General features: G+C 38.4%; 2 protein-coding genes and 1 long non-coding RNA gene across 3 annotated transcripts in view; 2 read left to right on the forward strand and 1 right to left on the reverse strand.

Annotated features, from left to right (window-relative positions):
* Positions 1 to 9,105: 9,105 nt before the first annotated feature.
* Positions 9,106 to 9,934, reverse strand: LOC105356569. Its single transcript, XR_910681.2, has 2 exons — positions 9,564 to 9,934; positions 9,106 to 9,330 (listed from the first exon to the last, which is right to left on the reverse strand). It is a non-coding gene; the product is annotated as an uncharacterized LOC105356569 (long non-coding RNA).
* Positions 9,935 to 19,003: 9,069 nt separating this feature from the next.
* six3 (sine oculis homeobox homolog 3) lies at positions 19,004 to 20,954 on the forward strand. Its single transcript, NM_001104760.1, is given in 2 exon segments — positions 19,004 to 19,729; positions 20,227 to 20,954. Coding segments are annotated over 2 exon segments (819 nt in total). The 5' UTR covers positions 19,004 to 19,034; the 3' UTR covers positions 20,351 to 20,954.
* Positions 20,955 to 24,170: 3,216 nt separating this feature from the next.
* Positions 24,171 to 26,449, forward strand: part of prkce (protein kinase C epsilon) — a 42,558-nt gene continuing 40,279 nt past the window's right edge. Inside the window, exon 1 of the mRNA XM_004080456.3 lies at positions 24,171 to 24,515. Within this exon, the coding sequence (XP_004080504.1) occupies positions 24,171 to 24,515 (345 nt within the window). The remainder of the gene's footprint in view (positions 24,516 to 26,449) is intronic.

Genomic DNA, 26,449 nt, shown 5'->3' on the forward strand with positions numbered 1-26,449 from the left:
CATCGTGCGTTTTGTAAGTAGAGGCAGAAAACAAATGTAAAATGTAGTTTTGCCAAAACATGCATTTACATAGAATGTTGATTGGAAGTGGCCGTTTGAACACGTGTTTCCGAGCCGAAGATTACATTATATGCAATATGTAATGTGTAAAATGTAAATGCCTATTAAAACGCTTTAAAAGCAGAAATCATTAGTGAGGAGAGATCGTTAAAAATTCAACGATCAATGCAGTCTCCCCGTAAATATTTCAACCATAAAACCTTTTAGCCTTGTATTCTTTGCTCAGGCAACATCTCATGCATAGATTATGGCACATTCAATAAAATCTAAACACCTGCAGAGCTCTTTGCTGCAGCGTTTATTTTGACTACGGTATTTCTTTAAATGGAGTAACTCCTTTTAATAGTTTCCAAGAGTTTAGTCAAACAAATATAGGTTGTCCACAAATGCTTATGTTACGCTGATGTTATTTTCTGATGTACCAGGTAAAATATCTCCAATGATGGGAAAAAAAATGTGTGTGCATCTTATGCGCTGCATCAACAGAGGCCTCACAAGTTAAAAACTCCCACTCCATTAGCAGTTTTTCTTGAAAGTCCCCCTCTGAAAATTATGTTTTTTTGAGTTTTTGACGTTTGGTATTTGTGTCATGAAAGAGAACAAATGTAATAAAAAATCCTTTCCTTTTTGCATTTCAAAGTATTTCTCCTTTTAAATTGCTGTCAATCAAACTGTTGCAAAGACGCTCTGGACCTGTGTCGCGCGAATCGCGTTCGGTGTGAACACACCTTAACCCTAACCCGTAATCCTAAACTTTCTCTTGGTTCATGTGACCAAGAAAAATGTTCACGTATTTGGAAAATTACGTGTGAATCGTCACTTTCTTTATGGGATTTGATCCTATTGTGTGTAAGGTAATTTAACAATCTGAATGGGCTGGCATCAAATCAATTCTGAACCACAGCCAGTGCTGCTTGCTGGTGGAATGTAGCCTCAATTTTCATACAATTCAAAGCATTTTCATGGGCTCATCAAAGTTATTTTTCATGTGTAATTTTATTAAACAGCAGGGTCTTGTACACACATTCATTTTGTCATTCCACACATCCTTCAAGAAGTGACACTTTGGAACCAAAAACATGTCACGTTTCTTTATCGCTAAAGATAAACTTTAGAGAATAGAGACTGTCAGTCAGTGTCATTTTTGACCCCCCCCCCTGAAGACACAGCTATCATTATCAGAAAAGGGGGGATTAAGGGCGGGGCTCTTAGCTCAGCACCAATGGCCACGCCCATATATAGGTGATTTTGGAAACAGGCTTCAGATAGATATGAAATTTGGCTTTTTAAGTCATTTAGGTCGTAGGACTTTGGTGAAAAACTTCATAATCACAATAAAAACACCAATGGTAAACTTTTTTTTTTTTTTTTTATATAGGGCGACTTTAAATAAGCAAAATAATCTGTCAGTGGGGTAAGAACAATTGTTTTATCAAGAATTCTTATTAAAATAAATTATTCTTGGGACAAAGACATGTTTTCTCAAAATAAGATTCATCCATCCATATTCTTGACCCGTTGTGTCCCTTTTGGGGCCTAACCCAGCTACTGCTTGGTGAAGGCAAAGTACACACTGGACTAGTTCGCCAATGTGTCAAAGGGCCTCAAATGAAGATTATTTTGCTGTTGAAAATCTTTCTTGACAGGATTATTTTGTCTGCAATAGAAAAGAAGACCCTTTTTAAAAAAAAAAGGTATTTTTACTTCCTTAAGGATTAGTTTATGCAGTAATATTGAGACAAGACTGTTTGACTTCTTGCATTTTGAAAAAAACAAAACACAAACAAAAGGCTAGATTTAAAGACTCAACTTGCAGGAGCAAAATAAATCTAATTAAACAAATATTGTTGAGATTTTTGAATGTTAAAGCTGATGGTGCGTTTCCTGCAGAGAAACACGAAATAAAACTATTGTTCTCTTTACCTTGCCTCATTGCGACATCAAAGAACTATATAAAACTGAAAGGAACGTATTTCACTGACCAGTGTTTATTCCGCCAAACTCAATTAAATAGTTGGGACAAAGTACATTTTTAAGCTCTGTTGATTCCACACATTTGACAACATTGTTTATTTGAGCTCAAATAAAGGTGAACATGATTTTTTTTAAATAATATCCCATTCAAACACACACATTAATAGTTGTCATTGTTAGAAAATAAAATGAAACACAAAGCTGTTCGTATGTTTGCTTTTGGTGTCAATTTTAACTTTTTACCATGGAAGGAAATTGAGAGCTGCTCTCTTCTGCAACCTGCCTCTAGTGGTCTTGGGTGGAAATGCAACATTTGGTACCTTTTAGTTTGAGTCAAATTCTAGAACAGAAGGTGGGGATCTGTGCAAAACAGTATTTCACCCTTGAACACCTCATGGCTGAGTGTGAATGTGACTAAAGTCACTCTGTTTTGAGATTTTTTTTCCACTAAGAGATGACCTCTGACCTTTACTGTACTGCTGGCACTTCATGATTTAGTTCCTTGTCTGTGATTTGGCTGTGAGTATAAGGATACTCACAGACAAATCATTTTGCATTTGCAGGTAACTTCATGGTCTTTTTCAGCACTTTTTTTGTTATCGCTCTTTGACAGGTTTGTGCTCAGAAACAACATAAGCTTCAATTCCACCTTACTTCCTGTGTGCAGCCACACACATAACCCCATCTAATCTGTCACTCTGCTATAATTTGATCATAATCCCTAATCATAATCACATCGTATCTTAAAGGTGTTCTCAATCTGGTGTGGGATTATGTGATTGTGGGGCCAGGGCGTGTTAGCATCAACAGCCGATCCAAATATATCAGGAGGAGTAAATTTAATTTGGTGATGGTGGGTGGGGTTCACGGCGTGCCCTCCTGTGCACCCACTGAATCCACTTTAAGCCTGATATTACAAAATTGACAGACTCTGACCTGCTAAAAATTGGGTTTTGGTCACCCTCATTTTGTTGAATTTTAATCTCTTTCACTTCAATTTACTATATTTTTACAAAGAAAATAACAAACCAAGAGTTTAACTCGCAGATCTATCACAACATTGGCTCTGAAACGCCAACAGTAAACTTCACTGATGTTATTCCACAGTTGTGATTTTTTGATGTATGCCAACATTTTTTTATTTATTGCATATGCAAATAATTACTCTTTTTCCTACTTTTTGTATTTATTTTGTGGATGTTCTGTTCACTTTATGAACCGTTAGCGACTCAAAAGACAGCTTTGCTCAGTTTTGTCTAAATTCATGTCATTTTTTAACAAAAAAATGTTTACAATTATTTTGAAAAGTAAAATCCACCATCCGTGGTGCAGCGGTGGGGCGGTCGACGTCTGATCGGAAGATTGCAGGTTCGATTCCCGCGCTGCCTGCCCATTATTGAAGTGTCCTTGGGCAAGACACCGAACTCCACCTTGCCTCTGGTGGATGGTTGGCGCCAGTGTTCAGCAGTACTCACAAGCAGAATTATGATGTAATTAAATGCGGTTTATTAAATATTCGATCCATTTCCTCCAAGTCCCTTTTAGTCAATGAGTTGATCATTGATAACAACCTCAGTCTTTTAGCCTTAACAGAAACTTGGCTCCAACAGGATGACTATGTTAGATTGAATGAAACAACCCCCCCCACTTATGCTAACTATCAGAAATCCAGGATTTCAGGGAAAGGAGGTGGTTTGGCAGTAATATCACAGTCTAGCTTACTTCTCAGCCCTAAAGTTAAATATGCTTATAATTCATTTGAAATTTCCTTACCGCGAAGGGGGGTCTAAGGGCAGGGATGCCAGTATAGCATAGTCAGTTTGTTAGATCATTTTAGTATTTTCCTATTGAACTCTTTGTATTCGTGATCCTTTTAAGTTCATGTTTTACTTCGAAGCCCATCGAGACGACTGTTGTTGTGATTTTGGGCTATACAAATAAAATTGAATTGAATTGAATTTAATTGGTGCCGCTGCCAGTGTGTGAATGGGTTTGTGACTGCAAAGCACTGTGGGCCTTCAAGGAAGGTAGAAAAGCGCTAAATATACGCCATTTACCAGTTTAATTCAATTTCAATAAAAGCTTGGTGGGATTAAAAGCTGATTGATGTAATTATATACTTTTTACATCCTATTAATCTTTATATTTCTCAAAAATGACACAAAATCACCCAGAAAACGTGTAAAACATCAATATTTGAATAGAAATGCATCTGCATGTATGAAGATCAGACCTGTCTGTGGAAAAAAGGGCATCCCAGACAGGCTGAGCCATTTGGATGTGAAGATCAGGAAGAAATCAGCTTTAACTCATTGTTACATAATTCCATTAAACGTTTCAGAGAACTGGCTGATATTTCCACACATGCGTGAAGAGAACAGAAGCTCTCATTGAATGCTTGTGATCTCTGAGCTGTTATGGCGCAGAGCATTAAAAATAGACACGATGACAAAGAAACACGACTTTCAGATAATTTCTGTTTGGTTTTAAAGCTGAGATGGAAGAGAATAAACGTCATTCAGAAATGTCCCCACCTTCTCCAGACCCAGCTTTTCTTTCTCCTAAAGTTGTAGCAAAGCCGCATTTCGGGAAAAACAAGACATGAAAAAGTTATTTCATCAAACTTCCCTGCAGCATAGAGCATATTTCTGTTGACATTTGACCTTTGACCATCTGAAAGTACATGTGGGAAGTTCCCATCCATGGAGGCTAAAGCTAACAGGAAAACTCTTTAAAGAAAATATGTAAAAATATGGAACCAACATTTTTTATTTATTAATTTTGCTATTTATCTATTTTTTCATTCATTTATTCACTTATACATGCTTACCTATTTTATTTTCTTTTGTTTTATGTAAAGCACTTTTAGGTATTCTGTAACAGGGAAAGCGTTCTATTAATACAGTTGAATTTCTATTAGAAAATTATGCTTCAAAATAAAAATAAAAACCCTATAAATTAATATATTTCTTTGAAGTCAGCTTCATTTTACATGCACCTCATTCCTTCTGGTCTCATGGCTGTTTTGTGTTATATTAATTTAAATTTTGGAGACCCTTTCTGCACAAATGTCATCTAAGGTCTCTGAGATTAAAGATAAGTTTAATTCAAGTTAATTAAAATACTAACTGGAATCTAATTAGGAAGAGGCTGTCCATCTGTTGGCCCTAATGACTTGTTGAACACAGATGATGAGAAATGTTGCAAATCTTGTTTAAAAAAAAACGTAAAATTTAAACTTTAGGATAACTTCCAGACTTCATTACTAAAAAAAGGAAGATAGGAGTAGTTTTTCTTTTATGCCATATTTTTTTTCCAATTATAGACCTACTTGTGCAGAGCGAGCGAAGACTTTTAGCCTCATTTCGCTTTTGCATTTCGCATTTAGCTTTTGCTTTAAACCCTCGACAGCTATTGATGCAAATATGCATCAAACCAGTTCAGCTCCAAATTCCTCAGCATCGAAGTGAAAGGAAAAACATCCTTTTTTTGTAGCTGGAAATAAATCCATGTGTCAAGGAGTTAACTTCTCAAATGTGGTTTACAGTTTTTTGTTATTATTTTTACTTTTTTTTAAAAATTTGCACTTCATTTTGAATTTCTTTAATTCAGTGTTTCTGCACTTTTCTAAAGTTTCAATCGGCGTCCAACTGTCTCACATTTAAACCGCCTGGAGACTTGTTTTTATAACTATATTGCTTCATTTGCTACATTTTTTGAAAATGTATTTCTCTTAAAGTCTAAAGTTTTTGACAGAACCTGGACTAACAGCAGCTTCAACTGTGGGCTTTTATTTTGTAGTGATGTTTTTACTAACCAAACATCAGCTCTCTATTCAAATTTTCTTTATTTTAAATTAGGTTCTACTTTTTTTGTCAAAAGAAAACACATACAGAAAAATCTAATCCAAACTTCACTAAAAATAAAAGTGTTTTTTTATTTTCAGCCTGTAGAGTTTAAACGACAACAAGCATTTTATTTTACAGTTCCTTATACAAGGTGTTGTGTAACAGCATTCACATCTAATATTATGTTAATGTATCTATTTTTAGCATCAGAGGGGTGTGAACTTTAAATTCCTAACATGACACTATATATATTTTTTTATATTTCTTGCTATTTGTCTAATATTCCATGTTTTCTCCAACTTTCCCCCTTATTTCCCCCTACTTTCTAAATAAAATATGTCTCAAATTTGGTTTTGGGAAAGAAGTCTAAAGATGTTTCATTTTTCCTAAAATATATTTTAATCAGAAAAAATCAACTCCCCTCCATGTTTGATTTTTATTAACTAAATAAATAAAGAATATAGTGAAATATAATATACAGATGAGTGTGTGTGTCTGAGTGGGGATGATGTGTGCTGCTAGTGTCTCTGAGCATATGATTTTGAGTGGAGTAATTTAGCAGATGAGCGGCTGGCCATTGTTATAGGGATAATCTGGCTCTTGCTGCTCAGATAGGTTAACATCAATCAGATTAATCCAGATTACTCCAACAACACCAGACATGAGGGGAGTCTGCCTCCTTCTCCTGCCTGCTTCTCCATAAAGCTTTTTTTCCCCACCTAGTTTCACTTATTCACAGAAACCTCACCTTCCTCATCAGCTGTTACTCTAAAAATGCACACCGTGGGGGTAAAAAATGAAGGAAACAAATGTAGGCTTTGTAGCTCTTTAACCCATAAGAATTCATTATCAGAAGAACTCAAATATCGGAAATGGATTCTGTGCTCCACTTGATTTGTGGTAAAATACACATCATTTTATTTTTTAAAATTAAAAATGGGTCTGGGTTCTTTTGGGTGAAATTGTTCATTTTCTTATGCAAGCAAAAGAAAAATTATTGTATGATCCATTTTTCCTCTGACTGTAGAAAATTTGTGAAAGATGTCAAATGTAAGCTTGGGGTGTTGGTCTACGTTTTAGTGAAAATAAAGGAAACAATTGCAAAATTTGGTAACTAGTTCAAGAGTATTGAAGTATTGGCCCTGCGATAGACTGGTGAACTGGGTGTACCCCCCATCACCCTTTAGCAGCCCTATAGGCGCCAGGGACCCCGTGACCCCGAACGACATATTAGCAGGTTTAGAAACCAAATGGATTCATTATTTAAACTCAAGTGTGAGGATTTCTATGGGTTTCATGAACTGTGCAGATTTTTCAAAATAGTTTGAAACTAAATCCATGACATGAGTAAAAGGCAGGAGTAAAATATTTAATTTAGATTTAAAATACCACTGTCCCAGCATTACATTCACTATAAATGTATTGTTTTAGCTGCAAATTACAGTTTAAAGACTGTTGCTCAAATGAATCAGGAGTCAAAAACATCAAAAGAAGTTCTTAAAACTGCTGCAAATATGAGACAGTTTAACAAAATCATACACATACCAGTACTTAAAATCATATGAAGCGCTGCACATGACTTGTTTTGACTTAAATGCCAGTTTTTGAATGAACACAAATAACAAAAAAGCTCAAATTTAAGAATTGCCTTTTATTAATGAACCTAGGAAGAAGCAAAAATTAACAAATATTTACTTATTATTAATTTGTAAAGTGCTTGTAGTATAGGGGAGGGGGGGCGGCTCCTGAAATAATGTAAATTCACCCAAAATAAAAAATAGTTTAGACCAGTTTACCCACTATACACAGTTGGACAATCATGCAGTTGTGTCCACAGATTCATGAAATACTTGAAAGTCCCTGTTTTAACACTTTTTGTAAGACAGGGGAGTCAAAACTTTTTGCAAAAAGAGCCAGATTTGGTGATTTAAATAATGTGTGGGGGGGACGACCATTCTTTGAATTCTTACAGTAACATTAAAAAAAAATGTAAGATTTGTTGAAAACGTTTTTTGTTTTTGTTTTTTTACCATGGGATACTTTTCATTTGTTCACATAGAAAATCAATACATCTAAATACATTTTTACCAAAAGTTCTGTGAATTTCTGATTTGAAGACCAGAAATAAAATAAAGAAAACTTTGAATTTGTGGATCTACCTGAAATGTTACATATTCTATTAAATGCTTACTGTTGACTTTCTAAATTTAAATCACGTGAAGAGGAAAATAACACAAAAACATTATCTTATTTTGATCTGAGACACAAATTTGCTTCTCTCGTTTGCCCCTAAAGGCTCTGAAGGTCACAATGGCTTGTAATGTCATTTAGCCAATCACGAATTAAGACTTTGTACACAGTGTTCTTAGAAACTTTTTAAGGGGGTCACATGTGATTGACTTCATAACAGGAGCCTGCCGACCGGTAGTAATGTCAACTCGACCTGCATTTGACACACAGCCGGACTTTGGACATGCCTGGTGTAAAAGGATACGTCCCTTTTGAAGGTAAAATACTTGCTATTATTTACGGCTGTTATTAGCTCCTCTAACTGAAACCATGTCCATAAGTGATTCATTATCTTGTCAATTTGTGTGACACAGACAACGTAAAGGAAAACAGCTTTTTCCCCTTCGTCCTCTTTGTTTCTCTGACACACGGAGGTGTTAACGTATTCGCTGTGTTTGCACTAAATCTGTGCAACAAAGAATCTGGCAGCCAGTTGCTGATTCAAGCTCCAGCTGTTTGTATTTTTGGCTGCTGGTGTTGATTTATCACCAGCAGTCAACCCGATCTCAGCCAACAGATTAATTAATAAACACTGAGTGGTGAGGTGACACTGACAAAACACTGGATAATTATGTTATTAGGGCCTTTACATCTGGCCTTGCTGTCTTAATCTGTAGTCTGAAGCTCTGCACATCTGAGGAATTATTAGTCAAATTATCGGATAATTTTGTTTGTTTGGCCATCAGTTGCCCATCTGGATACATAGTTTGTGTGTTTGTGTGTCAGGTGTTTTTGAGCTCACCTGCGGGTTTCAGCACCGGCATAGTTTAACTAACGCCTCCCTGATAGAACAGCAGGATTAGTTTAGTATAGGGTATTGGGTTACAAACCAATCAGGTAGTGGGATTAGGTGCACAGGTACAGTTTCTTGAGTACCCGTCATCCTCGGCTTAGGAGTGACCACACCACATTAAGCACAGTTCGTCGCGGCATCCGCTGAGACATTTTTCTCCTTTATTTGGTCACAGAGACAAGAAACTCAAACAATCTCGATGAATCTTTGCAGGATGGGTAAAAGAAACTCTCCGAGAGGCCAAGGTGATCCTTTGTCCCGGGCTAGGATCACGTTAGCATAGGGAACATTGTCCACGTCCTTATTCAGTTCACCCCCCCTGCCTCGTTTTGTGGGTACCATTGTCCACCAGATTCTCCTGGAGACCTGCACGAGCACAAAAGCACAACAAAGACTCAGGAAGTGATTAGTGGCTTAATGAGGAGGAGGCTTTAGGGAGGGAGTTAGAGGGATGTATGGCCTTTTCCAAGAGGCTGGTAAGGAGGTTAAAGTTTCATGGCTTAAGAGGTTAGTTTTAAGTTGTGGAGGTCAGCAGCGAGGTTAATTAGGAGTCTGGCCTTTGTTTACTAGGAAAATAAGGAGGAGTGATGGGGATTTACTTTGTCTTCATGGTGTGTTCCTTCAACCAAAGTGTCATCCACCCTTCTTTCAGCCAGCTCTGCGTCCCCTCCTCCTCCTGGTTCCATCACTAAATGGAGACGTGAATGAATTAACTCAGTTGAAACCATCACCATCCCTCCACCGCAACCTACCTCTGAGTGTTGCTCCTCAACTATGATTGGTATGTCCTTCCTGCTTGGATTAAAAGAATACCCTTTTCAAATTAAAGGAGCTCTGGACATGACTGCTGTGTGTGTTTGCCATTGTTGTGCTATTAAAACCCCTAAAGAGAAATGCTACATTGGTCTGGTGGAGAAGTTGAAAAAAGAAACACAAAACTCACATTAAATTAGCTGAAAAATATATATGTTCAGTTTGAAATTAAAGATTGAGTTTTATTTTGGAAATGTTTCGATCCAATAAGATCATATTTTAACATCACCTTAGACTGGTTAGTTTAAATTAATGAATAAAATGCTTTTGTGATGTTTTATATGATTGGAATTTAGTTAATTCTTTGACTCAATGCAGAAAAAAAGATTGATTTAAACTTTCTGCTTTTTAATCCCAGTTTATAGAATAATTTGTTCATAAAACAGAATGACTTCAGATAAAATCAAGTTTATTCCAATCTGTGTGTCCATTTTTACCAATTAATTTCAGGAGCTTGCAAATGAGACATTAAACTCCTCTTAAAACATTGGCTGTTGAACTGATTTTTAAGTATAAAAGTAAAAATAAAAAAACTGTGATCAACAACAAAAAAATCAATAAAACTGACACTGGAATTAAAAAAAAATGCTTTTGCAGATTTTGAAAGTTTTTGTACTCTTGTGATGGACTTGCAACATGCTCAGGTTACCCAATGGGAGCTGGAATAGGCTCCAGCAACCCTGTGACACCGAAAGGGATTAAGTGGGTTTGAAAAATGGATGGATTGATGTGTTTTATCACCAAAATGTGTATTTTTGCTCCAAATACATGGTAGTTTATTCAATCCAGTGACATTTTTCTAGAGTTTAGAATGCCTCACCTTAATCCTTGTTAAAACTTTTTGGAAAAGCAATAAAACCTCCTCTATAATAAATGATCAACCAAGAACAGTTCTTTTTTTTTGACAGAATTCAGCTAGAAGAAGGAGACGCTGGGGCTGCACAGTGGTGGAGTGGTTCTCACCTCTCAGTGAAAAGGCCCTGGTTCAAATCCCGGTTAGGTCCTTTCTTTGTGGAGTTTGCATGTTCTCCTCGTGCACGTGTGGATTTTATCTGGGCAATCCGGTTTTTCTCCCAGAGTCCAAAGACAGGCTTGATAGGTTCATTGGTATCTCTAATTTCCCCCTTGGTGTGCATGTGAGTGTGTGTTGAGTGTGTGGCCCTGCAACGGACTAGAGAACTGTTCAGGGTGTACCCTGCCTTCGCCCAACCTTAGCTTGGTTGGCTCTGGCATCAGAAAATGGATGAATGGTTATATAAAATGAATGGATGGATAATCTGCACGGATATTTTTCTGAGAATATAAAAGTACAGAAAAAAAGAAGACAAAACATTATATAGTTGGCAAAAATTTGATTTAAAGCACCCAAGAGCTGGTGTGAAACTTTATATTATGTATAAATAATAAAGAAGTCATTATGACTACTTTTAGATATAACTGGAAAAAAATCTGTAAAATAATTGTTGAATGTTAGCAAATATTTATTTAGAATATATGAAACAACAACAAAAATTATTTGTTATTATGGCATTATTGATAGTAATTAATGAACAAGTGTTTGTGTCACTGTACTTAATCATTTTCTTCTTTCTTCCTTTATTTATTTTTCATGTTAAAGCTCATTTGATCGGATTCAGTCTGAGCTATAAAGTGGCACACGGTTCCTCACCCAGCATGCAGGGACATCTGTCCTTTGGGGTAATTGGCATTAACTCCTTAATGCGGAACGACCCCATTTTTGACGCCCAGCATATCATATTTGAAAGCATGTTCACGAAATGGGACAAAAAGTGGTTTTCTTTGAACAATGTTTTCTTCATTTCGTAAGTGCACTTCAATCCAAAGCGTGAACTCCAGCCACACACTTCCAGAAACTCCCCCGTCTTCATAATCCCTCCATGTGTGACACAAACCTCCATTATAATGACATTACGGATGATGTGCCCCCAAAAAAAGGAAGGCGTGTCCTCCAAGTGCTTGAGCAGATGTGTGCCTCACACACACAGGAGTGTTGACGTGCTCCACAGCATATGGTCCAGTGCAGCCAAATGTTAATGTTGATTGAATATGCTGCTCCATTACACTAATGTTAGCCGGCTGCACAGCCTCCTTACTAATCCAGTGAGTTTATTAGGAAATAGAAAATTGATCAGAAAGTGATTAGAGTGGGACACCACTTAGGGAAACATACGCTTTCAGGCCTGGATGAGATTTCTGATCACACCGATCAGCGTTACTGCTGTTAATGTTACAAGCAGCTTACTGTCAGGACTAGAAATGCTATGAGATTCAGGCGAGAGCAGGTCTGGAAATAAAGTTGAAATAGTTGTGATACTTTTTTATAAATCATTTTCTCTTCTGTGCAGAATGACCCTAGTGTATAACTTAGTTATTAATGAGATTGGTAACTTTAGGTATGGGTGAATGGATCTGTGTTTTTCAACCTTTTTTGAGCCATGCTACACTTTTTCCTTGACAAAAAACCTGCCGCACATGTACCAGCAACTGAAAATTTAACAAAAAGATATGGAGTTATTTCAGTCTCAATAATCAGAAATGCACACAACCGGTTTTACAAATACACACGCTCCGATTCACAAATGTCATTTTATGCAAACGTGAAAAATAAATTCGGAAATACACACCCTGTGTTTCACAAACACACAGATTATGTTTCACAAATGCACACTAAATGTTTTACAAATGCACAATAAGTGTTTCTCACAAATGTGCACACTGTTTTTCACATAAACATTTTAGGAATTCACAATAAATGTATCAGAAATGCACAGTAAGTGCTTCACAAACGTGACTTTTAGGTACACATGTGATGTGAACTCACAGATCATTCGAACTGCAGACTGTGCATTCAAAATCCCGTTCTCTTTTGTGAATCTCTCCGTGTGTGTGAGAGATTTTTCTACGGTGAATATTGAGACTCATCTGACGGAGCGGGTCAACTAATGTCACCATTGGCTAGTGAATCTGTCAATCAAACTCATCGGCAAAGCAGGCGGGTTCGCTTTTAGCCAATCGAATGGCCCCTTACACTCTTCACTCTCAACTGACGAGGGAGGGAGCTGTTCAGCACAGCAGTTGGGAGGACGCGGGCGGCAAACATGGCGGAGAGGTCTTCAGAACGGGAACAGTCTCAGCCCGTAAGTAATGCACTTATTTTATCATTCCCTCGTTGTACATCTTGTAATGTTATTGAATACTAAGTTGAAGCGGTCTCCTTAGCCAAGTGACATGTGTGAATGCTTTATGAACACTGCAGCCGAGTCGTTTGCAGAGTACCCCCACCGCAAATTAGCTTAGCTTAGCCTGTGCGGTCATATTTTTTATGAAAGCGGGGGAGGACTTATGATGGTTTTGTCAAGTTTTATACTTGGCATACCAGCTCTTCACACAACACGAGTAACTACAACCAACCAGGGGCCTCGAAACTAGCCGGCTTTCGACTCAAATTGTGTCTGCCTGCCCTGTGTGAGTGTGAGGGAAGTTTAAGCTAGCGCGTCGGTTCAAGCTAGATATACAGCCAATGTAGGTTCTTAACACGATTCATAAGGAGCCAAGGGGAAAACATGCCGGATTTACAGCAGCACAGAAAGTTTAATAAAAAGTATTGATTTAGAGACGGGGATTTGTTTAAACACTGATGCTATGCTAACTAGCTAGTAAGTTAGCTGTCCCGTGTGCTGCCTTTATGTAAACGCGATCCGGGTTAAAGTTAGACAGTCTTTTCACAACCCAGACTTTAAGACGGGGTGGATATGTGCAACAAAGTTAATTCATATGACATTCATGAAAACGGCATTTTTTAAACATAACATACATGAATCCACTGAGAATGAAAGAAGCCTCATTAACGTTTCTAACGTTAGAACCCGTATTCATTGTGATGACCAGCCCTATGAGATTGTGTCAGAGTGACAGCCACTAAATTCCCCGTATCTTTACTTCCAATGACAAAATGACAAGAATCCCAAACATTGTGTTTTTAGGCTGTTTTGTAGTCAATAAGTAGTCACAGAAAGGGCGGATGGGAGAAATCTGCTGTCAACAGTGATTTGAGTAGAAGTTACTGTAAGTATTACACACAGGCTTCCTGTGATCAGTGTCTTGTCTCTGATATTTTTTTAAAGCTGTTCTTTACTACAAGCTCAAGTTATCATAGCAAGAGTGTTTTAAAAAATTCCCCTTTCTAATATTTGAAAATTATGTAATTTAATCTCAGACAGCTAAATGATCCATCCATGTTTGTTGTGTTTTTATTTATTCTCTAGGAATTGCTGAAGCGTGACATCCTAAATACCTTTCTATTCTATTCTATTTCATATTTTATCATCCTATTGTATTACTGTTTTACCTGTCAATTGGGAATTTAGCATTTTTGCCCCTGTAAATATCTGTCAGTTGAAAGTATTTGTACTTGTATTCCATAGATCTTGTACCTGAGAAGATAGCAGAGAACAACTGTGCAGACACCCACTTGGCCTTCTTCAGTGACGCTGTGAACGTTTATGGCTTACCTCTGAGGTATTCATGTTTTTCATAAAGAAATCTTTTATTCACATATCAGGCAGTATAAGTACTTGGTTTTTTGTACAAAAATAAAATAACTTTTTTTAGACTCCTCTGAAAACAAAGCCAACTCTAAAACTTTCCCCTCGTGAATAACATTTTACCCCCCCTTAACAGTCTCTCTCACCTCATTTTTTTCCCCAGTGATACATGTAACCCACTCCTGCAATTTATCTAACCTAGAAATTCTACTTATTGGCATCATACATAAGAACATTACATTTTAAGTTGATGTGTACCGTATTGGCGATGCATTTGTAATTATGTGTTTGAGACTTGATTTTCATGTTATTGTCAGGGTGAGAGGAGATCACGGAGGAGAAAACGTGGGCATAGCCGAGTTAATGCTCACAGTACGTACAACTGACACAAACGGCTTCATTGTGGGAAAAGTGTACACACAATCAACGGTGAGTTGAACCTAGTTTTAGATGCTTTAATATATACATAAAAGTGAATGATGTATTAAAAATAAATCTGACAATATAATATTTCTTTTTGCTTTTTTCCAAATACAGGATTGAGCTCCTCTGGTGTGATGTCTTCATGACTGTTACTGGTTTATATTACAACATCCTGCACTCTCCTGAGGACCAAGACTTGCTCAATATCAGTAACATCACGTATTCTGCTGCCATTACATCTTCCTACCACGCATTCAGGCCAGTTTGGATGTCTTTAGTGACGCGTGGGACAGCCAATCAGGACGGAGCAAAGCATGACACCAAATCAGCTGTGGCATTTGGGCTTGACCCAGAACCCTGTTTCTGATCCCCGGGTAAGTGCTTTATTTCAGTGTTTTTCAACCTTTGTTCTCTTGTTCCACGGTCTGACACCGGACTCTGTGGAAAGTTACACCGCTAAAGACAAGCTTTAGCTGGTATTTTTGTTATAACTGAGCGACTTTATCAGCAGAATTAAAAACAAGGAAGTGAAAACTTTAACCACTTCTCATTGGTCAGACTGATGACATGTGATTAAGCCTTCAAGAATGATTGGTGGAGACAGTTAAAGGGGCGGGACTTTTCCTTACAAGGTTATAGCTGCAGCTAAATCACGGTACTGTCAACCTTATCAAAATGTATTTTATAGAATTAAATAAACACAAAGAAAAAGTCATTTTAAGATCTTTTATATTCCTAACTACTCAGTGTTTTATCAGTGCCTGTTTGGATTAACAAAGAGCTGATTTCCTGGAGATGGAAAATGATTTCAGATCAGTGAAGTAGGGCAATTCCCCACGGCACACTTGACCATCTCCCGCGGCACACACACTGGTTGAAAAACCCTGCTTTATTTAATCTCACTGTACTGGACAACTGATTTGTGTGCAGTTCGACTAAAGTGGAAAGTATCAAGAACAGTATGATGAAATCACAATGACTACAAGGAATTTTCATCAAAAATGAATGAAAAGTATTATTGTTGTGTGGTGCAAACTATTTCCCTAAATTGTTTGGTTTTTTAAATCAAGTAGGAAGAATAGCACATCTGCAAGTTCAAAATGCATCACAATGTTTGGCATTATGAGCCATCAGCTGTACTAATCTCACTACTTTAAGAGTCACTTATTTGCAAATTATAAACAGTTATGGAGATATGAGGTCTGCCTGCTAGAAACAATATAAGTCATTATTAGTGGGTCTCTGTTCCTACATAATCTAAAACATTAAAAAAAACAGTGCTGTTCATAAACAGTATCTTTTTTTTTTTTTTTTTTGTCAGGGTATGCTGGTTCCAGAGATTGAATGGGAGGAGAGTGGATCCATGGCTGAACCTCATCCTGGGATCAATGTCCTGGAATGGGACAGTCACCTTTTGGGTCCACAAATGTTGGAACTGCAAGACGACATCAATCCATTGTTTAATTCAGACCGTGTGGGAGTGGACCTACATCTTTACTGTCCCGTTTGTTTAGAACTTAATTTAGGCGACATAATTACATACAGAAGAAGAGAGACTGAGGGGAGTAAGACAGAGTTCAAATCAATACTGCTGTATTGTTCAAGGGACTTCATTGTATGTAAGGAAGTTATGAAAATTAGTTCCACTTTAAATAAAATTCAAATCAGTAGAGATCCCACATTTGCTTAAATTTTGATGTTTTAATCTGTCCATGTTTTCACTGAATTTTACTCTGCAATAAAGGGTGAATGTTTGCACTTTGTTGTTCTATGACCATCTTTTGTTGTGTAGTATTTAACCAGCTATAAAACCCAGAGAGATGAGGATCTTTTTTGCAAGGGTGACCTGGCCAAGAGGTGTATATGTATATGGTTACAATATAAAATCAATGACATTTGAGTTATTAAAAAAATAAAATTAAGGTCCATCAAAGTGACTTTGGGCTGAGCAGGGGAGGTGTATATTGGGCGTCTGTGATTGACAGTGAGATGAACTTGAGGTAATGTAGTCCCACTGCGTGGTACGGAGCAAAGTGATGCCAGTTTCTCCACAAAACCTGTGGAAGTTGCAGGTTTTTCTCCTCCACCTTCATATGATCAAGACCGAAGGGGACCGTGTCTGAGTGTTGAAATGACGCTAGCATGAAAGCTAAGAGAATAACGTACAAACAATCCCGAGTGAAACATTCATTTTAAATCTCATGACCAGTACAGAGTTCGATGGATTCTATGTCAACTGCATTCAACCACTGTTGCCTTGCTCCCAGGTCCACTGAAAAGTTGCACAAGCCAGTAATTTTTGACAACCGAAGGCAAATAAACCGACAAGCCATGCTAAGGCTAACACGCTAACGACCGACTGGTACAGAATCAAATATGGGCGGAGCTTTTGCCACCTGCAGAAAGCGTAGAGAAAGTGTAAGGGGCCATTCGATTGGCTAAAAGCGAACCCGCCTGCTTTGCCGATGAGTTTGATTGACAGATTCACTAGCCAATGGTGATATTAGTTGACCCGCTCCGTCAGATGAGTCTCAATATTCACCGTAGAAAAATCTCTCACACACACGGGGAGATTCACAAACGAGAACGGGATTTTGAATGCACAGTCTGCAATTCGAATGATCTGTGAGTTCACATCACATGTGTAACTAAAAATCACGTTTGTGAAGCACTTACTGTGTATTTCTGATACATTTATTGTGAATTTCTAAAATGTTTTTGTGAAAAACAGTGTGCACATTTGTGAGAAACACTTATTGTGCATTTGTAAAACATTTAGTGTGCATTTGTGAAACACAATCTGTGTGTTTGTGAAACACAGGGTGTGTATTTCCGAATTTATTTTTCACGTTTGCATAAAATGACATTTGTGAATCGGAGCGTGTGTATTTGTAAAACCGGTTGTGTGCATTTCTGATTATTGAGACTGAAATAACTCCATAAAAAGAGAATCTCTGTGTTCTGTGTTGATCTACAGTCTCTTCACGATCTCACAATGGAGTTTTTGTAATATTTGAGGCACAAAAAATTTAATTTCAGCTGTTTTTCCTAAAAGTTGCAATTATTTTTTAATGAAAATTTTCAACTTAATTAGTTGGATGTTTTCCCAGGTAGTTGTTTTCCCCTCCAGTTTATTAAAACGCGATTTCATGCACACCTCACAAAAAACAAATAAAATAACACTCTTTCTAGACAGTAATTTAGTTTTTAAACAGGCCGAATGTATTATTTTTGTGCAAGAGAAATTTCAAAAAAATATATAATCATTGCATGTTTGATACATTTTTGACAAAAAAGATTCGTGGGTGATTAAATTGTTTCAATTTCGTTAAATGTGTCTGTTGGACACTTTACCTTAATCTTGTTTCTTTTATTTTGTTATTACTTATATTTAAACTTAATTTCAAGTTTTTCAAAAGTGAATAAATAAAGTCTGAAATTGAATTTGTCCTTCAGTCCAGACATAATAAAGGAACAAACACCTCAGACTGAGAATCTATTTATAAAAAATGGTTCTAATGGTTCAGAGTTTTATTTTACATCATACTATTCATTTGAAGTCATATTTGTGTCTAACTTGAGTTTTTGCTGACTCATTGAGTTATGAAGAATGAGGACAGACATTGAACATGTTTGGAAAAGTGAGATTGATACAGTTTTCAAGTCAAAATAACATTTTTTATACACCACATATCTCTAACATTTCTATCCCCTCTTACATTTTTTTCTGTGTAAAACAAAATCTTAAGAATGTTCGAAGGAATTTGGATCTATAATTTCATAATACATTAATTTCTATTGCATATATAAAACAATAGAAAATTAAATTTCGGGGCAAACAGGAGCAGAAAACCCACTAGTGTAAATCTTCTATGCGAACCAAAATCAAAACTGTATTTTATACACTAATTTGTTGATTTCTGTTTTTTAAAAGTAGTAAAGTCAGGTTATTGATCCAAAAAAGGTCATTTGAATTTAAAAATCGTGTAAAAATACATAAATGTGATAAGTTAAAGAGTGGACTGTGCTGGAGAAGCTGCTCAGAAAGTTCCCGTTCAGCTTTTCCATGAGGAGTGAGGGAAGTCCTCAGCTTGATTGACAGCGTTGCCATAGCAACCCCGCATCAGCTCGGGGTCGTCCAATGGGGAGTCAAGCCCGGACTCCCTCCCTGACTCCTGTGTGAAACTAAAGAGTCGGGTTTTAGCAGATTTCTCTTAGTGTTTACACAAACTCTCTCCGTCCGCCGCCTGCCTTCCCACACGCGCTCAGATGGTTTTCAGAGCTCCGCTTGACTTTATCTCCGCGTCTCGCCTCCTCCTGCCTCATTTCGCAGATGCCCCCCCTGTACTGTCCCGGTCCCGGTCGCCGGAGCACCCTCCCGCCGGGTTCCTGTCCTTCGCCCTGCCAGGACTGTGCTTCTCCGCCACGCAGATCGCCAGCGTGTGTGAGACTCTGGAGGAGACCGGGGACATCGAGCGGCTGGCCCGCTTCCTCTGGTCTCTCCCGGTAAACACAGATGGTCGCGACTCCATCTCCGAGCATGAGTCGGTGCAGCGGGCTCGCGCCGTGGTGGCCTTCCACACGGGATGCTATCGCGAGCTTTACCGCATCCTAGAGACGCACCGCTTCACGCGCGCCTCACACAGCAAACTGCAGGCCATGTGGCTGGAAGCTCACTACCGGGAGGCGGAGAAGCTCCGGGGGAGGCCGCTGGGTCCGGTGGACAAGTACCGGGTACGGAAGAAGTTCCCCTTACCCAGAACCATATGGGACGGTGAGCAGAAGACGCACTGCTTTAAGGAGCGCACTCGAGGGCTTTTGAGAGAGTGGTACCTGCAGGATCCATACCCCAACCCGGGAAAGAAGCGGGAGCTGGCCCACGCCACAGGGCTGACCCCGACTCAAGTAGGGAACTGGTTTAAGAACCGGAGACAGCGGGACCGCGCAGCAGCAGCTAAGAACAGGTCAGCTTGTTTATCTTCTTCGCGGATTTCAAACTATAGAGTTGCACATCTTTTAATTTTTTGCGTAAACTCTTGCACAGAAGCTTAGACTTCACATGTTTCCATATTTGGAAACCATCAAAAATGTCCTGGACCACATCTTAATCTTCTTTATTGCTCACTCACTTTCTTTTCCACGAAGCTGTTCCCCACAATCTGCCTAGATTGCGCGTAAAAGGCCAACTCATGCGTAAAAGCGCACATCCATTCAGCTTGTAGGGTTTTGTGTTTTCTCAGTGGGTGTGAGCAGTTCCATCTTACTTTCCCTTTTACACTTCCTTCAGGGTCAGTGTGCGGGTCAGTCAATCTGCAGGGTGCAAATAGCTTTTTACGCAAGGAAAGGGTTCTGATACTATTTATTCAAAACATTAATTAGAATGTCATGTTTCTAAAAAAAAAACATCATGTTTGTCTTTTTCTTTTGGGTCATTTTTAACACATTTCCTCTTCATGTTCAGGTTGCAGCACCACCGCATCTGTCCAGACAGTGCGTGCACTCTGAGTGGGGGAGACAGCAGCGAGCGGGCAGATGGAGACACGTTCCTCTCAGTAACGGACAGTGACTCTGACTTGGATGTCTAAAGATTTTCTTTCTGAAAAATTTTTAACAATGAGGAGATAAGGACACTAAGTTGGGGAAACAAGACCAAGACCAAGTTGTGTGGTTTAAAAAAAGACAAATCCAGGGATAAATTAGATGCATCCCATTTCTTATTGTTATTTCGCATTTTAGAGAAATGTCCGAATGAAAAACAGTGAATGTTATTTCAGGTTTTCAAACAGTCTTTTCCATTTCTTTAACTAGATTGTCTTTATTGGATCAAAATTACTGATTTTAACTATCAGTTTGATGTTAAACTCCTCTGGATCTATCCCATATCATGCTGGATTTCTGTAAGACTTGACAGACTGAAAACTCCAAAAAATAAGACCTCATTATCTTCATGCCATTTTTATTGAACATTTTCCCCATTAGATCCCCCTGGAGTATTGTTGGGTGTGTATTGCTGTAGACAATCAATACCAGCAAATTCTACCTCCTTTTGTACCTGATTAAAGCTTAGTTGCTTCTGTTTTCATTTTGCTTTCACCACAGTTTCCTTCAAGGCTCACTGTGAAGTTTGTGTCAAAGCTGTGTGTTTCTAAGCTGGAGATAAATAAATACTTCAGTATTTTATATGAATAAACATATTTATGTAAGGCTCTTCTTTTATCTTCATCCTTTTTTAGAGGGTACACGTTTTTGTCAGTGTTAAGTTGTTTATATAGGTCACTTGTAGCAATAAATTTATTATTAGTCAAATCTTTTTTTAATTGTTTGGAGATATGGTTTAAACAAATTCTCACATATTAAAGAAATACAAAAAACATTCTTAACAATTAAAGAACTGTTAAAAAATTATTTTTAATTATATAAACCACAAACAAAATAAAAAACTAGATAATCTCTTGCTCAATGTTAATTTTACTGCTTTTTCATACAGATAAAAGCTTGAGTTGCAATAGTTCTTCAACAGGATGTGGAGTTCATCGATTATTAAACTATCCAATTAATTCTGATATTATTTAATACCTATCTTAAAATAAAATGTATTTAAAAAAAAGAGAGAGTTAGTCCTATGTTCTCATGAATCAAGCCTTAGATTGACCCTCGACAAAGCTCAAATTGCTATGAAGGCGCACAGCAGCACCCTCTGGTGGTAAGAGAAATGCTAACACCTTCATGCCACCAAATAGTTTTTTTCATGGTAGATGTTACAGTTTTTCTCAGTCACTTTAGTACAATTCTCAGATCAGAATTGAAGTTTGCAAATACGTGTGTGCATTTCTCAAAACAATTTGTACAAACAGCAAAACACTATGGATTTCTTGCAAAAGCCTGTCACTTGCTCAAAATCTTAAGTTCATCTCTCAAAACTAAGTCTTTATGTCATTGAACGTGTCAGTGCCATCAGAATTTCAAGTCCTTGTGTCATTGCCTACGAACAAGAAAGTCAAATTACTTAGTCATGTTGTCAGTATAACTGTGTACTTTAGAGGGAGGTTCTGATGTAAACTATGGCTAAAGTTTTGATGACAATTATTGTAAAATGTAAGTTACAGCTTTTTTGTTTGATTGCAAGAGACTGGACAATATTCACATTTACACTTTTTTTTTCATATTGTAATTTGTTGACAGACCATGTCATACCGACATAGAAAAAACCCACTACAAACAGTAACACAAAGGGAAAAAAAGATAGGACAATATTCTGTACAACAGTACAGGCAGTGCAGTTGGAATTGCTGTGGTCTTCCTACACCTCTTGTCGTTCCTGTATGTTAGGCCACAAATTCTCATCTACATCACTGCAAATATCCTCTTTTTCAATGCAGCGAAATATGTTTGTCACATTATGACAACTTGGTCAACCATTTTGCAGTTAATGACTTATACGATGAACTAATGACTAGGTGTTTTGAGGAGTAAGACTATTGCACAGTGAACTATATAGTACATTTTGATCAACATGACATAAACAATTGATAATGTAGCAAAGAGCAGAGAATTGTACATAATCATTTGCATGGATGTACCAAAGCAATTGCAACTTGTTCAAAGAAGTGAGAAACTGCTTATATGATGTGCACAAGTGACATCATGATGTGAAGATTGAACCAATAGTTTTGGGAATTTCATTCTGATCTGAGAATTGTACTAAAGCGACTGAGAAAAACTAAAATATAAACATCAAATGTTGACCACTTACATTTATCTATGACTACAGTTTTCCGTTTTCAATTGACAGTGGTTTCTGGTAATTAAAAAGCTTTCTTTAAACAATTTACAAACCACATATATGTTTTTAATCGAATTAGCAAAAATTGTGTTTTAAAATTCTTAAATCGGCCCGCAATCAGAACTTTTATCTTGACTACGGTGGTTTATTATTTTTGCTCCGAGGAGTACCTGAACGCACCATCCACGACATCAGCGTCTCAAACTGACGGCATCTGTATGTACTGTACCCTTCAAGCCAGCAGGTGGCGCCGCTGATCAGGTCTGTTCACTAATCTCTACTGTCCAATAAGCAAATAAGCAAATAGACAAATAGCCGCTTGCTTTCTAACTGGTTATAACAAACCGAAGGGAAAAATGGAGATTTGAGATTTTACACAAGAATCTAGAGCCCACTATATGGAAAATCCGCTGGCTATAAGTATTTTGATTAAAATGAACAGACATGAACCTATTGTGGTTGACTTTAGGTATTTTCACACAGTGACTCTGGTTGTTCATTTAAAAACTGATCAGATAACATTTTTAACCTGATAGATAGATAGATAGATAGATAGATAGATAGATAGATAGATAGATAGATAGATAGATAGATAGATGGATGGATGGATAGATAGATAGATAGATAGATAGATGGATGGATGGATAGATAGATAGATAGATAGATAGATAGATAGATAGATAGATAGATAGATAGATAGATAGATAGATAGATAGATAGATAGATAGATAGATAGATAGATAGATAGATAGATAGATAGATAGATAGATAGATAGATAGATAGATAGATAGATAGATAGATAGATAGATTTCTGAAGCTTCTGTCTGTGTTCAAGCATGAGGGCTGATTGATTGCCTTTCTGGCCTCGTTACGCACGCGCGCTTCATCCCCGCGGGTGAATTCCGTCCTCCCTCCACGTCTCGTGAAAGCACGCACACTCCTCTCCCTCTCATCCGGCTGGAGTGACGCGTTTTGCGCATTTCCTGCAGGTCCCGCTCACTGACGGATTCAGGAGAGGGAGAGAGGGACGGGAAACGAGTGGAGAGAAAAAAAAACGGGAGCGGGGCGCTGTGATGTGTTTGAGGCGCTCGTGAGCCTCCCCCAAACGACTCTACCGGGAAGCTGAGAAGGGTGGCGTTGCTGTAGTGGGGACAGCACTGAGAATCGCGGAGGCGTGAGGCTGGAGTGGGGGAGATTACATATGAGAGGAGCGGACGAAGCGCCGGACACCGAGCGCCGTTCCCGGATGGCTAGGCGCGGCTGCTCGCCCTGACCTGGCAGAGACTCGGCGCAGCGCCGCGGGGGGAGCCGCTAATCCTCCCACCTTTGTGCTGACAGCGGGAGCAGTCACTCCGCAGGTGACCTTTTCTGCGCTGCGTTTTTGGGAGACCCATTAGCTCCACTGTTAGCGCCAGTTTCTGTTTCTGTGGTGATGTTCTGATGGCTGCATTATGAGGAGCCAGCGGCATTATGGGATGTAGCAGAACTGTGCAGTGACCCCGCTCATTGGAAGGAAACGGTCTGTGCAGCAGCAGGAACAGCCAGACAAGCTTAAACACACACACACACCCTCATCCTTTTATACACGCGCGCGCTCGCGCGTGCGCAGCAGCCTACGGCCATGCCTGTGTTCAGTGGCCTGTTGAAGGTGCGAGTGTGTGAGGCTGTGGACCTGAAGCCCACCCCGTGGGCCCTGCGTCACGCTGTGGGGAAGAGCGGCTCCTTCCTCCTGGATCCATACCTGGCCCTGAACCTGGACCAGACCCGGCTGGGCCAGACTGCAACCAGAACAAAGACCAACAGCCCGGCATGGCACCAGGAGTTCTGCACGGAGGTGCGCGAGGGCAGGAGTCTGGAGCTGTCGGTGTTCCACGATGCGCCCATCGGCTACGATGACTTCGTGGCCAACTGCACCATCCAGCTGGAAGACCTGCTGCAGAACGGAACCAGGCACTATGAGGACTGGGTGAGTGTGTGGAACCATGTGGAGGGATTTACCCAGGCCCGGATTTAGCAGGGGCAGGTAGAACAACAGGGGGTGGCAGGGTGTCATTGTCTCCTTTGACGTGTCTTATGTGGATTTACTGGGCTTGGTACAGGCACAAGCAGGACACTGGCTTTTACCCTGTTCAGGTTGCATTCTTTTTTTTATTTCTATCTATTTGTCCAACCCTTTTGTCTTTTCATTTTTGCATATATTTTAGTTTTTTTATTGATTTTTTCCTGGTCATTTTTATCTCTGTAGTTCATTTGGGATTGTTGAGGACCAACACATTTGGAGGGAACAGTCCCATGCCTGTGTCCGGTCTTGGTGACAGCTATGTAGGAGGGGGGAGACAGCAGAGAATCCACAGTTAGCCCTGGCTCATCATTTGCATAGTAAAATTTGAACTGAGCTGTGTACTCACCACATGTGTTTTCTATTCCAACATGTTGGATTTCCTCTCACACAGATAAAGAAATCAAATATTTATATTTTCTCCTCCACACATAAAATTGGCTCTTTATTTATTTGTTTATGTATTTATTTGAATGAGTGTATAGTGTCATATTTGTTTGCATTAATAACCAAACACATTAAAAACAAATATCGGCTCACATTTACAGTCATCCTCAGGGGATTCCCATACAGAGCCTTTGGCCTTTACCTGAAGCTTTGGGGTTGTTTTTTTATCCTCGCAAATTTGAATTTGTAATCTTGTCATCATTGTTTTCTTCATTTTTAAGGACAACATCAGAATATTAACCAAGGTTTTTCTGTAAGAACTGGTTTGAAAATTCGGTTTCAGATGAAGTCTTGTTGGGTTCCTATTAGGGCATGTAATGATTCATTTTAAAAACGATTCAATTCGCATCCTAATTTGTGATGTCAATAGGATTTATAGTTGGTATTAGTTCTTTTTGATCTGATTCACTGACCTAAAATCAATCCAGGACATATTTAGTCAAAACCTCAACCAGTGTGACTCAGAGATAAATACCTGGTACTGAACAGTGCAGGTGAAGTTTTCCAGATTCCTTTTATTTCTTGCAAGATAATCAAGTGGAAAATAAATGTGTACAAACAAACAAGTAAACAAGATTTAATGGCAAATCCATTCACATTTTAGTTCCCTAAAGTTCAGCCCACTCTATTTTTCATCATAAAAAACAATCTAAAGGGATCATTATTAGAACATTCTAGCCCACCGATTAAGTCAAGTATTTGTATCACCCCTAGTTGCTGTGTATTTTATTTACTCATAGACTCCTGATGTCAAGGTCATCCTGCAAAGCAGTGGTCCTCAATCCCCCCCCTGGGCGTCGAACCGGCACTGGTCCGTTGGGACAGTTGTTACTGGGCCGCAGAGAAAAAACAAACATCATTACCGTTTTATTCCCGTTTGATTCTGAAGGAAGTTTTATTCTAGAAAACTGGCAGATTTCCCCCACTATATTCGACGCATACTTGACGCATGTGTAGTCGCTCGGTCACGTGTCAAAAATCCATCCGCTGCTTTCTTGAAGTGGCTGCTCCAATCGCTAAATTGAAATCCAATAATTAAGTCAGCAAAGTTAGTAAAAAACAAGTGAGGCCAGTGAGGAAACAGAAGTAGACCTTTTGACTTCAAAATAAAAGAAAGCTGCATTTAACAGATAAAAACCAGGAGTCTGGACTCCAAATATGGATTTTTGCAACAGTTTTCCCCTCACACCATAATAACAATGCATAATAATGTCTGTCTAATGTTATGAGGATGCTGCTAATACATTTTTTCCTAAAGTTTATTATTAAATTTAGAAAAAAATAGTTTTAGTGATCGTTTTATTTGTATTTATCTATTGAACCTTAAAAGTCGGATGAGGCTGAAGTTGGCATCTTATTTTTTTAGCTTCCACTTTCATAGTTATGGGTTATAA

This window comes from Oryzias latipes, chromosome 19 (assembly GCF_002234675.1).
Source record: "Oryzias latipes chromosome 19, ASM223467v1".
NCBI lineage: Eukaryota > Metazoa > Chordata > Actinopteri > Beloniformes > Adrianichthyidae > Oryzias > Oryzias latipes.